This window comes from Sinocyclocheilus grahami, unplaced genomic scaffold, assembly GCF_001515645.1.
Source record: "Sinocyclocheilus grahami isolate Dianchi unplaced genomic scaffold, SAMN03320097.WGS_v1.1 scaffold690.1, whole genome shotgun sequence".
Taxonomy (NCBI): Eukaryota; Metazoa; Chordata; class Actinopteri; order Cypriniformes; family Cyprinidae; genus Sinocyclocheilus; species Sinocyclocheilus grahami.
Genome location: NW_015505869.1, coordinates 566,441 through 579,326, shown reverse-complemented (window position 1 = coordinate 579,326; position 12,886 = coordinate 566,441). Strand labels below are relative to the sequence as shown.

The following is a 12,886-nucleotide window of genomic DNA, read 5'->3' as shown; positions in this document are numbered from 1 at the left end:
TGAACGCGATATTGCATAGCTTGTCAGTGTAAGTGTTTTTATTAATGCCATTTATGTTTTTGTTAATACAGTGTATAGCACTAGTCAACTAAATGAATGTAATGCTCTTTTGGAAGTTGAATGTAAGGGAAATGTAATTTTGGAATTGCTGTGGTTTAATGTGATATTGTTGTTCATGTTCTTGTTCATGATTAAATTTTCTTTTATTGCTTTAATTAATTTATAGCATTAACAAGATGACCTGTTGAATTCATTTTGGGAGCTATGACTGATTGAATGCATTTTTAGTCCAGTGCCTGTATATAAGATTAGTTTTGACCAAGATCAGAGGCTGTCATATGTGGATTAACTCATGTTGTGTATTTTCAACAGTTTTAATATGAAAAATAACTTTTATATTGATTCAATGGATTTATTGCATTTTGAAAAAAAAAAAAAAAGTGTCATGGATTTATTGCATTTTGGGAAAAAAATTATAACATTTTATAATAAATCTTTGAAAATCAAAATCTGGATTAGAATTTGTATATATAATAAAATAAATAATAAAATAATAAATTATATATATATATTTGTTATAATACATTTTAAATAAAAACTTTCCCAGAGTTTAGCAGCTTAAAATTATCTGATCACAGACAGAGATGCTAAAATATAACAATAATCCTTGCCTAAAAACTTGCTTCCTTATGCTTTTTACTTTTACTTCTGCTATAAAGTACTGATGTACAGTTTAGGTATAAAAGTAGGTATATAGTTTATAAAAAATTAAATGATTAATTAATTAATAAAACAAGCAATTTCCTATCAGCGATACAGTGCAGGTTAAGGGGCTACAAATAAAATGCGAATGAACGAACGAATGAATTGTTATTATTATTATTGCTGGTTATGTGCAGTACCTCAGAGCTGATGCCCAGAGCGGTCTCCAGACTGCAGCGGTATTTGCCCATGCGCAGGGAGAAATCTCTGTAGCGCTTGTCCACTGCCGTCACCCACTTCTTCAGCTCGGTGACGTGCGTGTGGCCCTTCTCCACAAAATTATCTGCCAGCTGGATCAACATCTTCACCTTCTCTTTAGTTTGCTGCGTCACACATGAACATCATGTGTGTGAGCCTGTGGTTTGATCATTTATGCTCAACACGCGTCATGTCGTGCAAAGTGACAATCTTTTAAAAGTCCCTCAGAGAGAATGACTTGTTCGAAGAGTTCAAGTGGCAGTACGTGTCACACATTAGAGACGAACATGAAAAGCAAGAGGAAGAGGTGAGGGGGAAGGGTTTGTGTCTCTGTACCTTGGCAGAGACGCGGACTTCTTCATATTCTTTGAGCAGCTCCTGAGTTTTCTCCACTGAGTCTCCAGGGGACGTGTGAGAGGCGAGATACACCTCTCCTGCCTCCTCGATCCACTCTAACGCCTGACACAGAGACAGACAGACTCCATCAGATGATCCCAATCAACACACAGATCAGTCTGTGCAGCTCAAGTGTCCTGAGAGGTCTGGGATTCACACACACCAAACATTCTTCAGCGAAGCAAAAACACCCAATGAAGAATGTTCTATTAGAATAAAGTGAACAAATCATTTGAATGTAATGTAAAGGAACTATATCTGCCAGGATTTTACCTTTATTCTTCCAAATATCTTCCATAGAGCTTAAGGTTTATATATATATATATATATATATATTATTGTTTCATATTATTGAGTTATGAGTAGACTCAGATGACTTTATGGTGTGACTGGGGAAGGTTGTAACACAAAAGATCATCTGCGTACAAATATGAACATTTCCTTTAGTACCAATCTACGGATTGGGATAAACAATAATAAAAAAAATTAAACCATCTCGAGATTAAAATTGTTACATTTCGAGAAAAAAAGTCGAAATAAAATTTTGAGAATAAACTCGTTAAATTACGATAAAAAAGTCATTCAATTTCGAGAAAAACGTGGTAAAATTCCAAGAAAAAAGTCTAAATAAAATGTTGAGATAAACAATTTAAAGAAAAAAAAAAAACTCGGTAAATTTCGAGAAAAAATTCGAAATGAAATGTTGAGAATAAACTTGTTAAATTACGAGACTTTTTTCTCGAAACGTAATGATTTTTTTCTCGTAATTAAATGAGTTTATTCTCATATTAATATCATATTATAATGACTTTAATCTCGAGATGATTTAATTTTTTTATTATTGCTTGTCCCTAATCCTCTTCCGTACCAATCTAACCTATTGTTTAATTATTATTTTTTTTTATAAATCTCAACGTTGTTTTTTTAAATTAATTATTTATATAAGATATGAAATATCTTAAGAAGCTAAATAATTACTGTATCTTATTTAATATCTTAAATAGGAAATAATAATAAACAGGAAACCATTTACAAACCGCTAGACGAATTGCAACAAAATATTGAAGGTCTCAATGCATGTTTTTAAAACCGAACTACTTCATTTGACACAGTGTGTCACTTTGCGTCTCACAGCATTGGTTGTACATGCCAAAGAAATACAACTCCGTACAATGCTGTCTAACACATGTGACCAATTATTCAAAATCATTGCAGACAGAAGTCAAGAATGTGTCTTCTGTGTGTCTTCACAAAAGTGCAACACACTCATTCATGCAGATGAAGATAAATACACAAACTAAAAAAAGTGCAGTTACTAGAGTCTGCAAACACACACACACACACACATCGCACACACACACACACACACACACACAAACACACCACACACCGCACACGCACACGCACGCGCACGCGCACACACACACACACACACACACACACACACAAACAGTGCAGTGCAGTGTAGTTCAGTGTTTTCACCTGTTTGGCGCTGCGTTCAAACACCACATACTGCTGACACTGATCCAGACGCCGCTTCTTCATGGTCCAGAAATGCAGAACTCTGTTTTCTCTCTGTAGCAGTTCATTCAGGATGGCTGTACAAACGCAACACAACACACACGACAAATGATTAACATGAATAAATGAATGTCTGGGTAAATCAAGAATGAAGAATTCTAAGCTAAAAAATAAAGAGAATATGAAAAGATGGACACATATTTATCAGATTGTGACATAATCAGCTTTGAAGCTCTGACCTTTGACCTGTTGCTCGGGACCGCGGGGGTTGCTGGATGATCCCTGAGCACTGACATTATTCCGATGGATGTATTTCAGAAAAACCTCAGCATTTCGCCTGGCCAGAGTACATGCCTGAGGAACACAGCAGACTTTACAGATCCAAAACTAGAGCCTCACATACACACAGTCCAATGCCTGAGCTGGATTTATTTCTTAAAGATCTAAATTAGAGATCCTCGGATCTAAATGTTCTTGATATTAATTTTGCATAAAGATACAAATTGTCCCTGCTCTTCTGTAAGCCCTGTTGAAAAACCAGCAAATGCTGGTTAGGTATGTTTTGATGCATGGCTGCTGGTTTGAGCTGGTCCTAAGCAACTATTCACATGACCAGCTAAGAACCAGCTCAAACCAGCAGCCATGCATCAAAACATACCTAACCAGCATATGCTGGGTTTTTCAACAGGAGGATGCAGGAGACTCTTTTGTGATTGTTATTATGACGTTGGTAACTTTGTGCTGACTGATACGGATAGAGAGTTTGAGAGATCAGTTCAGTTCAGTGGTGACCTTGAGAAAAGCCTCTTTCTGCTCCAGGTGTTTGCTGATGAGCGGCAGCACATGATCCATCTCTGCTGAAGATCCCAGTTTATCATGAGCTCCACACCAGTCCTCATCTCTGCGGTACTCCTGCTCCAGACTCTCCAGCACGCTGCACACCTGTGAATAAGCCATTCGCATGACATTTAGCATGACGCAGGGCTCTGGAACTAGCTGTCACTAGCTGGTTAGATATTATGGATATAAATAATTTAATTATATAATTTAGTGTATTTACTGTATATTTAGTTATTTTATTTAAAATTGCATAATTATTTTAAATAATATCATTTAAAATTTTAGGTTGCACTTTATTTTAAGGTGTCCTTGTTACAGTGTAATTATATATTTAAGTACTGAGTAATATTAATTAATAGTAACATACTTACTGTATGGTTAGGGTTTGGCTTAGGGTTACTTGCATGCAGTTATGCATATTTAAGTGTTATTATAATAGTAAGTACATGAAACATAACACTTTAAAATAAAGTGTTACCAAAATTTAAGTTTATCTTTTATAAATAAATTATGAAATTATTCCTTGCTCAGTGGAAGAGTTTTTGAACCATCAAGTGTCCCCTTGAAGAAGACCACTTTGCATCTCATAATCAACATTTATTTGCTAGCAAAATGTGAAAATAAGTACACTTTAGCATACTTTTAAAAAGAGTACTTAGTATGAAATAATATACTTCAAAGGAATATACTTAAGTACAAGCTGAATGTAAAGTTTTTGGACACTTAGGGTCAGTTTTACTAACAGCTTGTGGCAGCGAAAATGTCTTTTGGCGTTAAAATAGTACTGTCAGGTTTTACTAAATACACACAGTGAAGAATTAGCACTGAAAAGGCATGGACCCAGTCATTTTTGCACCTGACCTTATTGAATATGCATTTCTAGGAGTTTCCCTTTCAGACGCAAAAGTTATGTGAGGAGAGTATTCAAATGAATCACGTTTTACTAACGTTTGCGCTCATCAAATTACTGATATTTGCGCCATTATTTAACGCCCCAAAAACAGCATGTCTTAAACTATTTTGCGCTTGAAATGGCTGCAATCAATTATTGCTGTTAAGAGGAGGCACGGCAGAGAACAGAGAGCGCGTGGTAGAAGGGAGGGGATTTTTTCACAAGTATTAGTTTATTTAGAAAGCGAAAAGAACACATTATCCAAACATATCATTTGCCAAGCCATGTTATTTTTAATTTGCTTCAGGAAATAAAAGACGACTTGGAACCCTCAACTAGGAGTCACGCAATACCAGCTCTATCAAAACTTCTAGCAAACCTTAATTGTTTGGCCTCCGGTTCTTTTCAACGTACTGTGGCTTGCTTATTTATTTCTTTGTTGTTTATTCGCAACTATGCTAATTTGCACTGTGCTTGGCATATTTCCTTGGTCGATATGTAAATGAGATGTTGTGTCTGTGTTGTTAGTAAATCACCCGCAAAAATGTCCACGCCCATCTGCGCTCTTTTGGAATTGCGCTCTCATGCTAATTTGCCCTGTTTAGTAAAACTGGCCCTTAATTGCATGTTATTTACAATTAAATTAAAATGTATTATAGCTAAAATTTGTTAAATGGAATAAGTTAAACTTTACTGAAATGGTCACTTTAGTGGACCCACTTTAGTAGGACTTCAGTGTATCGACATTCTATAATTGCATTGTCTTTCGAGAATGATTAAAGGCCAAAAGGTATGAATAATAATTTAAAATGCATAAAGCTAAAATAATCTTATCATGATTCAGCTACTGTGGAGGAACGAGGAGACACAGGAGTAAACTCAAAAACACAGTCTTTAATCTTCTGATTTGGGGAAACACAGGGCAGGCAGACACACACATAGCACATGGACGAATAATACCAGACGCGGGACATGGAAAGACATGGGGCTTAAATAATCAGAACATAACGAGGATATGAACGGGACACATCTGGAATCAAATCAACACAATAAGGACAGGAACAGGAAGAACCAAATATGGGACTAAGGAAACACAAGGGAAAACCAGGACACGGAGCATGTGGGGAACAAAACACAAGACATGGGAACACAGTCTGACATTACTCCCCCCTCCCGGAAGGCGCGTCCTCGCGCCTCACAATATCCAACACTATTCACTAACAAAGGCCAGCAAAGGTTTTGTCCACCATTTCAAAGATTGCAACTATGAGTGCTTTGAGTGGCCAACAGCTAGCACCGACCACAACAAGTTATTTTGTTGGCCGTGTTTACTTTTTAATGCGAGTAAAGGGACATGGAATGACATATGCACAGACTTTATTTACAAGTGGCAGGTGAGTGCTTTATTATTTGACAAGTATTGTATCATGCACATTGTTTTTGTACATGGTGCGTTGATAATACTGTGGTGTGTGTGTCCAGCATTTGTACAGATTTGCTGCTGTGGGGACGTCGTCATTTTAGAGTGACCCGTGTATTGGCTTTCAATCAGCTGTCATTGCTGTTGAGAGCCTGTGTGCGGCCTAATATATGCATTATATGCATTATATGCATATGGCTGTGTTAGCTGTAACAGAGATGTGTAAGATGTATGTAGTTTACAGTTGCTTACTGAAGCCCCTGACTGAAACCCCACAGTACACCACTGACAATACCAGACGCAGGACATGGAAAGACACAGGGCTTAAATAATCAGAACAGAACATAACGAGGAGATGAACAGGACACATCTGGAGTCAAATCAACACAATAAGGACAGGAACAGGAATAACCAAATATGGGCCTAAGGAAACACAAGGGAAAACCAGGACATGGAGCATGTGGGGAACAAAACACAAGACACGGGAACACAGTCTGACAAATCTATTGTGACTAAACTTGCATACCATGTATTTAAATATAATTACATGACATACTTACATTACTTATATTACATATTATGTAATGATAATGATTAAGATTTACAGTGGTGGCCAAAATTATTAGAACACTAGTATTTTCACCAGCTAAAATTTTTTTTTAAGTCAGTTATTTCTATATTTTGCTGTAGTGTGCAAATTTATATTTCATTTTGCCGTTTATTGTAATAATTAGTTACTTTAGTATGCAGTTAGCTTGAAGTACACTACAAGTGCGCATTCAACACAATAAAGCACACACTTTTTCACATTGGTAATGTGCCACTGAAACTAATCTTGGGACGCCTGGCTGTCTTTTGTAGTACTGTACGTCTTCTAGGGTTGTATCAGCCATGGTGAAGTGATGCAGAAGCCAGGAGGATCAGCTGATATGTGTGTGTGTTTCTCATCACCTGTTCTGATGTCTTGTAGAAGGCCACGGAGGCGTTGACCAGCTTGAGTCTGTCCTCCATCTTCAGCATGAGCTGCTGCCAGTGTACTGCCACCTTCTCAGCACAGCTGCGGATGGCCTCAGGGTCGAAGTGTCCGGCCTGTAACATGATCTCGGCCTTCTGCTGCACCTGCAGTGCGCTCTGATGGGTCTTCTGAAGAGAGTTGGCGTGGAACAAAGACTACAGGGAGAAAAGAGAGAGAGAGAACAGCAAGTTAAATATACCTTAGCCTGGAGGTCGACAGCAAAATCAACAAACAGTAACTATGGCACTAACCAAGCCACTATCATACAGTGGTGGACCGTAATGAAGCATTTCTGCATACATTCAGATAAAGCATTTGTACACTCTAAAAAAATGCTGGGTTAAATACAACCCAGTGCTGGGTAAAATATGGACAAACCCAGTGATTGGGTTGTTTTGACCCAACGTTTGGGTTAAACATTTAACCCAACTGTTGGTTGAAAACAACCCAATTGCTGGGTTTGTCCATATTTAACCCGTACTTTAAAAAACGCTGGGTTAAATATAACCCAGTGCTGGGTTAAAAAAGGGCAGATCCAGTTATTGGGTTGTTTTGACCCAGCGCTTGGGTTAAATGTTTAAATTTTATAAAAATGCTGGGTTATTTTTTTTTAACCCAAATGCTGGGTTCAGCCAGTTGGGTCATTTTATTGGGTTATTTTTTATATTTTTACCCATGTGCTGGGTAGTTTTTCTGTAACTAAGTTGCTGGGTAATTTTTAACGCTGGGTTATTTCTTTCTAGCCAACCGCTGGGTTGAGCCTGTCTCCGACGAAACAACCCAGCTGCTGAGTTACAGTCAGATTACGGGCTTTTTGAGTCCTAGGAGAGAGCGGTTCTCAGCGCCACCAATTTGGTGCACTTCTTCAGCGAAATAAAGGTTTGTATAAATTTTATTTTGTTTATTAAGTCTTTACTGTGCTGTATATTATATTATTTTACGCAACGCAACATAAGGAACGAGATGTCAGTGTGTCAGCAGTGGTCGCTTCGCACGATGAAAACGTATTTTGCCTTGCATAACATAAATGTATTTTATTAATTTTGACGTTAAAATATGTTCTCTAATCTCAGTACTGTTTGTTTATGGGCAGGTTTTGGAGTCAGTCATGGCATCTCTCAACTACGAGTGAAATGTGAGGCCGTGTCTAAAGTTCACAGTTCCCCAGCAAACTGTAAAGTGATTACAGAGAACGGTTGAATACACTTAAATTAAAATGCTACTTTTAAATGTTACATTTCATGTTTCTAAAATGCTTGTTGAACGAGTTTAAATGTATGTAATATTATAAATGATGCTGTATTCACCCAAATAAATGCAATTTGTCTTGTATTTTTTCAATGTGTTCTTGCTTAACAATACATGTTTTTATTATAATCTTTTGATTATTGCTGTTGTCTCTAGTAATTCTGTGTGTGATTGTTTTTTTTTTTTATTTCCAGACCATTTTAAGGCAGCAAATATGTGACCCTGGAGCACAAAACCTTAAGTCGCTGGGGTATATTTGTAGCAATAGCCAAAAATACATCGTATGGGTCAAAATTATAGATTTTTTTTATGCCAAAAATCATTAGGATATTAAGTAAAGATCATGTTCCATGAAGATATTTTGTAAATTTTCTACTGTAAATATATTAAAACTTAATTTTTGATTAGTAATATGCATTGCTAAGAACTTCATTTGGACAAATTTAAATAAAATGTAATAAACTCTTAAATCACAAGAATTAAAGGAGACAGATAATTAAAAGTAAACAACTATTAGAGTAAATCATTTGAGCATCTTGTATGGGACATCGTCCAGCGGCCCTCCTACTACAGACCGCTGACAGCTTTAGGTTTTTTACAGTCAAACGCCGGCCTGTGTTTTGTCTGCTGGCATTGTCATGATAAAGGAAAATATAAATCTAACTTTAATAGTCAGCTATAGACATTTACTAGCGGAGTTGCGCAGGTAGAACCTCGTCCAAAGCAGGAAATAGAGACCGTTGCCAAGGCCTGTGATGAATGACATGACTACTGTACTGAGAGACACAGACTGATAGCAGAAAGCACGAGTCATTCCTTTGCTTTGCTTGAAAAAATCTTAACACTAAAACGGTTGAGAGTGAATATTGTCTGCCAGAATCTGCCCTTATATCACCAACTTTTCACAGCACTCTCAAAAGAAAAAGCCGTGAATTGCAGTAAAAACAGCGGAGCGGCTCTAGACTGTCTGTGGGTCATAAATCCTTCAGGAGAATGTTATGATCCCTGTGTGAAATTTTATGAATAGACAATCCCTGCTGGATCTGTTTGGAATATCCTCAGAGTAATCACTTCCATACATCCCTCAGTGTTAAACTGTATGCTGAGAGCACAGAGAAGGAAGGTTTTTGACTAAAATGCAGACACATTTGATGTTGATAGATGCTGATATGTAAATGTGAATGTGATTTCTGAACATTTTAGACTCCATAGACGATCTTTTTGGACAGGCGAGGGATTTTTTGTGCATTTTTGAGTATGTCTACACAGCACATCAAACTACTCCTGTTTTTCTTTTTCCTTTATATGACCTTTAAAAAAGAACAAGAGAGATTGAAAGAAAGAAAAAGAGAGAGAAAGATGGGGGAATGGACTTTACTCATCTATGTAAAGGTCAGGGCTGCAGTACTTTTACTATAGATGTCTAACAGATAAAAGTTGTACAAAAATGTTCAGCATGTAAAAAGACAGAAACGGAGACAGTGGGGGATAGAGCCTGTGTGTGTGTGTGTGTGTGTGTGTGTATGTTTACCTCTATCGCGAGTTGGAACTGTTCATGTTCTCTCTGTAGTTGTTCGGCCTCTGACAGTGAACTTGCGTTCACCATACTGGCATCCAACATAGACTCACCATTACGAATCCAACCCAGAACCTAACACATGACACAACACATACAACTTTAGCACTGAAACACAGCACACAATATAAATATGATCGATCTATCTATCTATCTATCTATCTATCTATCTATCTATCTATCTATCTATCTATCTATCTATCTATCTATCTATCTATCTATCTATCTATCTACCTTCAAGTGCACTCAGAAATTAGTGTTGGGTGAAGTTAGATTGAATCGTCTGCACTGACATAGCTGTTAGTCTGATCTGAATATGTCACTCTCAGTGCGGACTGATATCCCGAGGAGCCTGAGCAGAATTCATAACTCTCTCTGCTCATTTCTCTCCATTAGCGCTTGTGTAGTGGCAGACACTTTAAGGCTGTCCCTGGCGACAGCACTTTGGCCCTCTGATTGAGACTAGCTCTGAGAGCCACACTGAATGTCTCTCTGTTGATGATCAATCAGAGGAACCGCCAGTGACAGAGCCAACAGAGAGTCACACGAGAGCCCAGCACTGTGATACATCAAGAGCGTGAGATAGCAGAGGAGCAACCTCAGACAACCAATGTTTAGTTATTTTTGATAAATGGATCAGTGAGTGTGAGTCCTCTTTAAAGAGCTGTGGCATTATGGGTAAAGGGAAAACACACATACACTACTTTCCAAAAGTCTGGGGTCAGTACGACTGATTATGCATGTATATATGTACAGTATGCATTTATTTATTAAGCAAGGGGCAGATTAAACTGATTAAAAGTGACAGTAAAGACTTTTACATTGTTACTTTAAATGACTATTTACAAAAATAAATTATGAATAAATGCTGTTCTTTTGAACTTTCTATTCATTAAATAATCCTGAAAAAAGTATCATAATTGCAATCAATCAATCAATCAATCAATCAATCAATCAATAAATCCATTAACAACTGAGTATTAATTCAGCATTCCCATCATTGGAATAAATTAAATTTTTAAATATATTAAAATAGAAAACAGTTATTTAGATGCTAAATATTTCTTTTTACAGTACTTACTTTTTTATCAAATAAATGTAGGATTGGTGAGCATAAGTAATCATTACCGAAATGTCGAAGGTCTCTTTATATCACTCAGAAGTGATACACACACATTTTATTTTTAGGAATAAAATGACAGGTGACATAAATCAGCCAAATGATATATTAACAACAACAACAAAACGTTTGGTGAGTGTTACTAAAATGGAGATTTCTGTCTCACTGCATGAGGGGAAAAATTAAACAGGCTTTTAAAGATATGTACTGTAATTGAAATCCAAAAACACAAATAGCCAAAGTGTAATCAAATAAACACATAAATGTGTATTGTGGATGTATTCCTTCCACTAGTCTGAAAGAAGACAAGTTATGGACGAAAACAACAAAATAGCAAAAACCTCAAAATAATAATCATAATAATAATAAATGCAATAAAAATACATAATGGTCATTGCATTGAGCAGCACTCTGTATAGCCTACTCTAAAATTGTGTTTCCCAACCCTGGAGCTGGAGCACCAGCAAAATTTCACATTCAGAATGTCTCTCTTATCTAAGACACACATTTCAGGTCTTGGAGTCACTAGCAATCAAGGCTGGGAAACACTGCTACGGTATATATTATGGACAGTATGCTAAATGGAATATATCTTTGGGGAATCATTTCAGCTGTGGCTCTGAACAACTGCTTGATTTTTATCCCAAGACTGCACTAAGAATATGAAGAAAACACAACAATAAATATAACTTTGAGTAGCCAAACAGCTGGAAGCGTTTTTCATTGATAAAGTTTGACTTTTGGCCTTGAGATGGATAAGCAGATGCTGGAGAACGTGTATAGTGAGCTGCTATTGAAGTTGCTGGCTGCGTATGACTTCTGTCTAATTTCTAAAGTTTATGAGTGTCAATCTGGATGTTGATTATTCAGTGTGTGTTACCTGTTTAACCTCAGCCTGTAGGTGGCGCAGCTGCACACACTGCTCCAAGTGTTTCTGTGTGTGTTCAGCGCTCACGTCCAGCTCATGCTGTTTCTCATTAAGAAACTCCAACAGCTCCTGAACTTGAGTGGCCAGATCCACCTCCTTCTCACTGGTCAACTCAATACCTGCATATCACACACAAATACACACTTCTGTTCATATTTCTGCAGAATCATTATTGTCTGAAAGAACACGTTTACAGCTCAATACCACTTGGTGGCAGTACGGAAGCTAGTTCAAATCCACTACAAAACCACTCTCCTCATTCAGAACTACTGTACTATATCATAGAGTCACATTCAAAGCAAATTTAATTTAGGGATAATGTACAGTCGGCTAAATAAAACTCAACATGTGTGAAGTGATAGAGGGATGTGAGGATAACCAGGAACAAAAATATACAGTTTACTTTATATATATAAATCTAAAAACATATTTGCCCAAAGAATATTGCAAATGATCATACATCTATCTATCTATCTATCTATCTATCTATCTATCTATCTATCTATCTGTCTGTCTGTCTGTCTATCTATCTGTCTGTCTGTCTGTCTATCTCTCTGTCAATCTATCTGTCTGTCTGTCTGTCTATCTATCTGTCTGTCTGTCTGTCTATCTCTCTGTCAATCTATCTGTCTGTCTGTCTGTCTATCTATCTGTCTGTCTGTCTGTCTATCTCTCTGTCAATCTATCTGTCTGTCTGTCTGTCTATCTATCTGTCTGTCTGTCTGTCTGTCTGTCTGTCTGCCTGCCTGCCTGCCTGCCTGTCTGTCTATCTATCTATCTATATGTTTGTCTGTCTGTCTGTCAATCTATCTCTCTGTCTGTCTGTCTGTCTGTCAATCTCTCTGTCTGTTTGTCTGTATGTCTGTCTGTCTGTCTATCTATCTATCTATATACAGTGGGTACGGAAAGTATTCAGACCCCCTTAAATTTTTCACTCTTTGTTATATTGCAGCCATTTGCTAAAATCATT

At 37.0% G+C, this 12,886-nt stretch overlaps 1 protein-coding gene across 3 annotated transcripts in view; it reads right to left on the bottom strand.

Annotated features, from left to right (window-relative positions):
* LOC107559538 (kalirin-like) overlaps positions 1-12,886 on the bottom strand; it is a 153,734-nt gene that overhangs the window by 82,833 nt on the left and 58,015 nt on the right. For all 3 annotated transcript variants that reach the window (XM_016243397.1, XM_016243399.1, XM_016243398.1), the window contains 8 exons: positions 11,869-12,035; positions 9,824-9,943; positions 6,981-7,199; positions 3,670-3,819; positions 3,117-3,231; positions 2,839-2,954; positions 1,297-1,419; positions 903-1,085 (listed from right to left, as the gene is read on the bottom strand). In XM_016243397.1, coding sequence (XP_016098883.1) covers positions 903-1,085; positions 1,297-1,419; positions 2,839-2,954; positions 3,117-3,231; positions 3,670-3,819; positions 6,981-7,199; positions 9,824-9,943; positions 11,869-12,035 — 1,193 coding nt within the window. The remainder of the gene's footprint in view (positions 1-902; positions 1,086-1,296; positions 1,420-2,838; positions 2,955-3,116; positions 3,232-3,669; positions 3,820-6,980; positions 7,200-9,823; positions 9,944-11,868; positions 12,036-12,886) is intronic.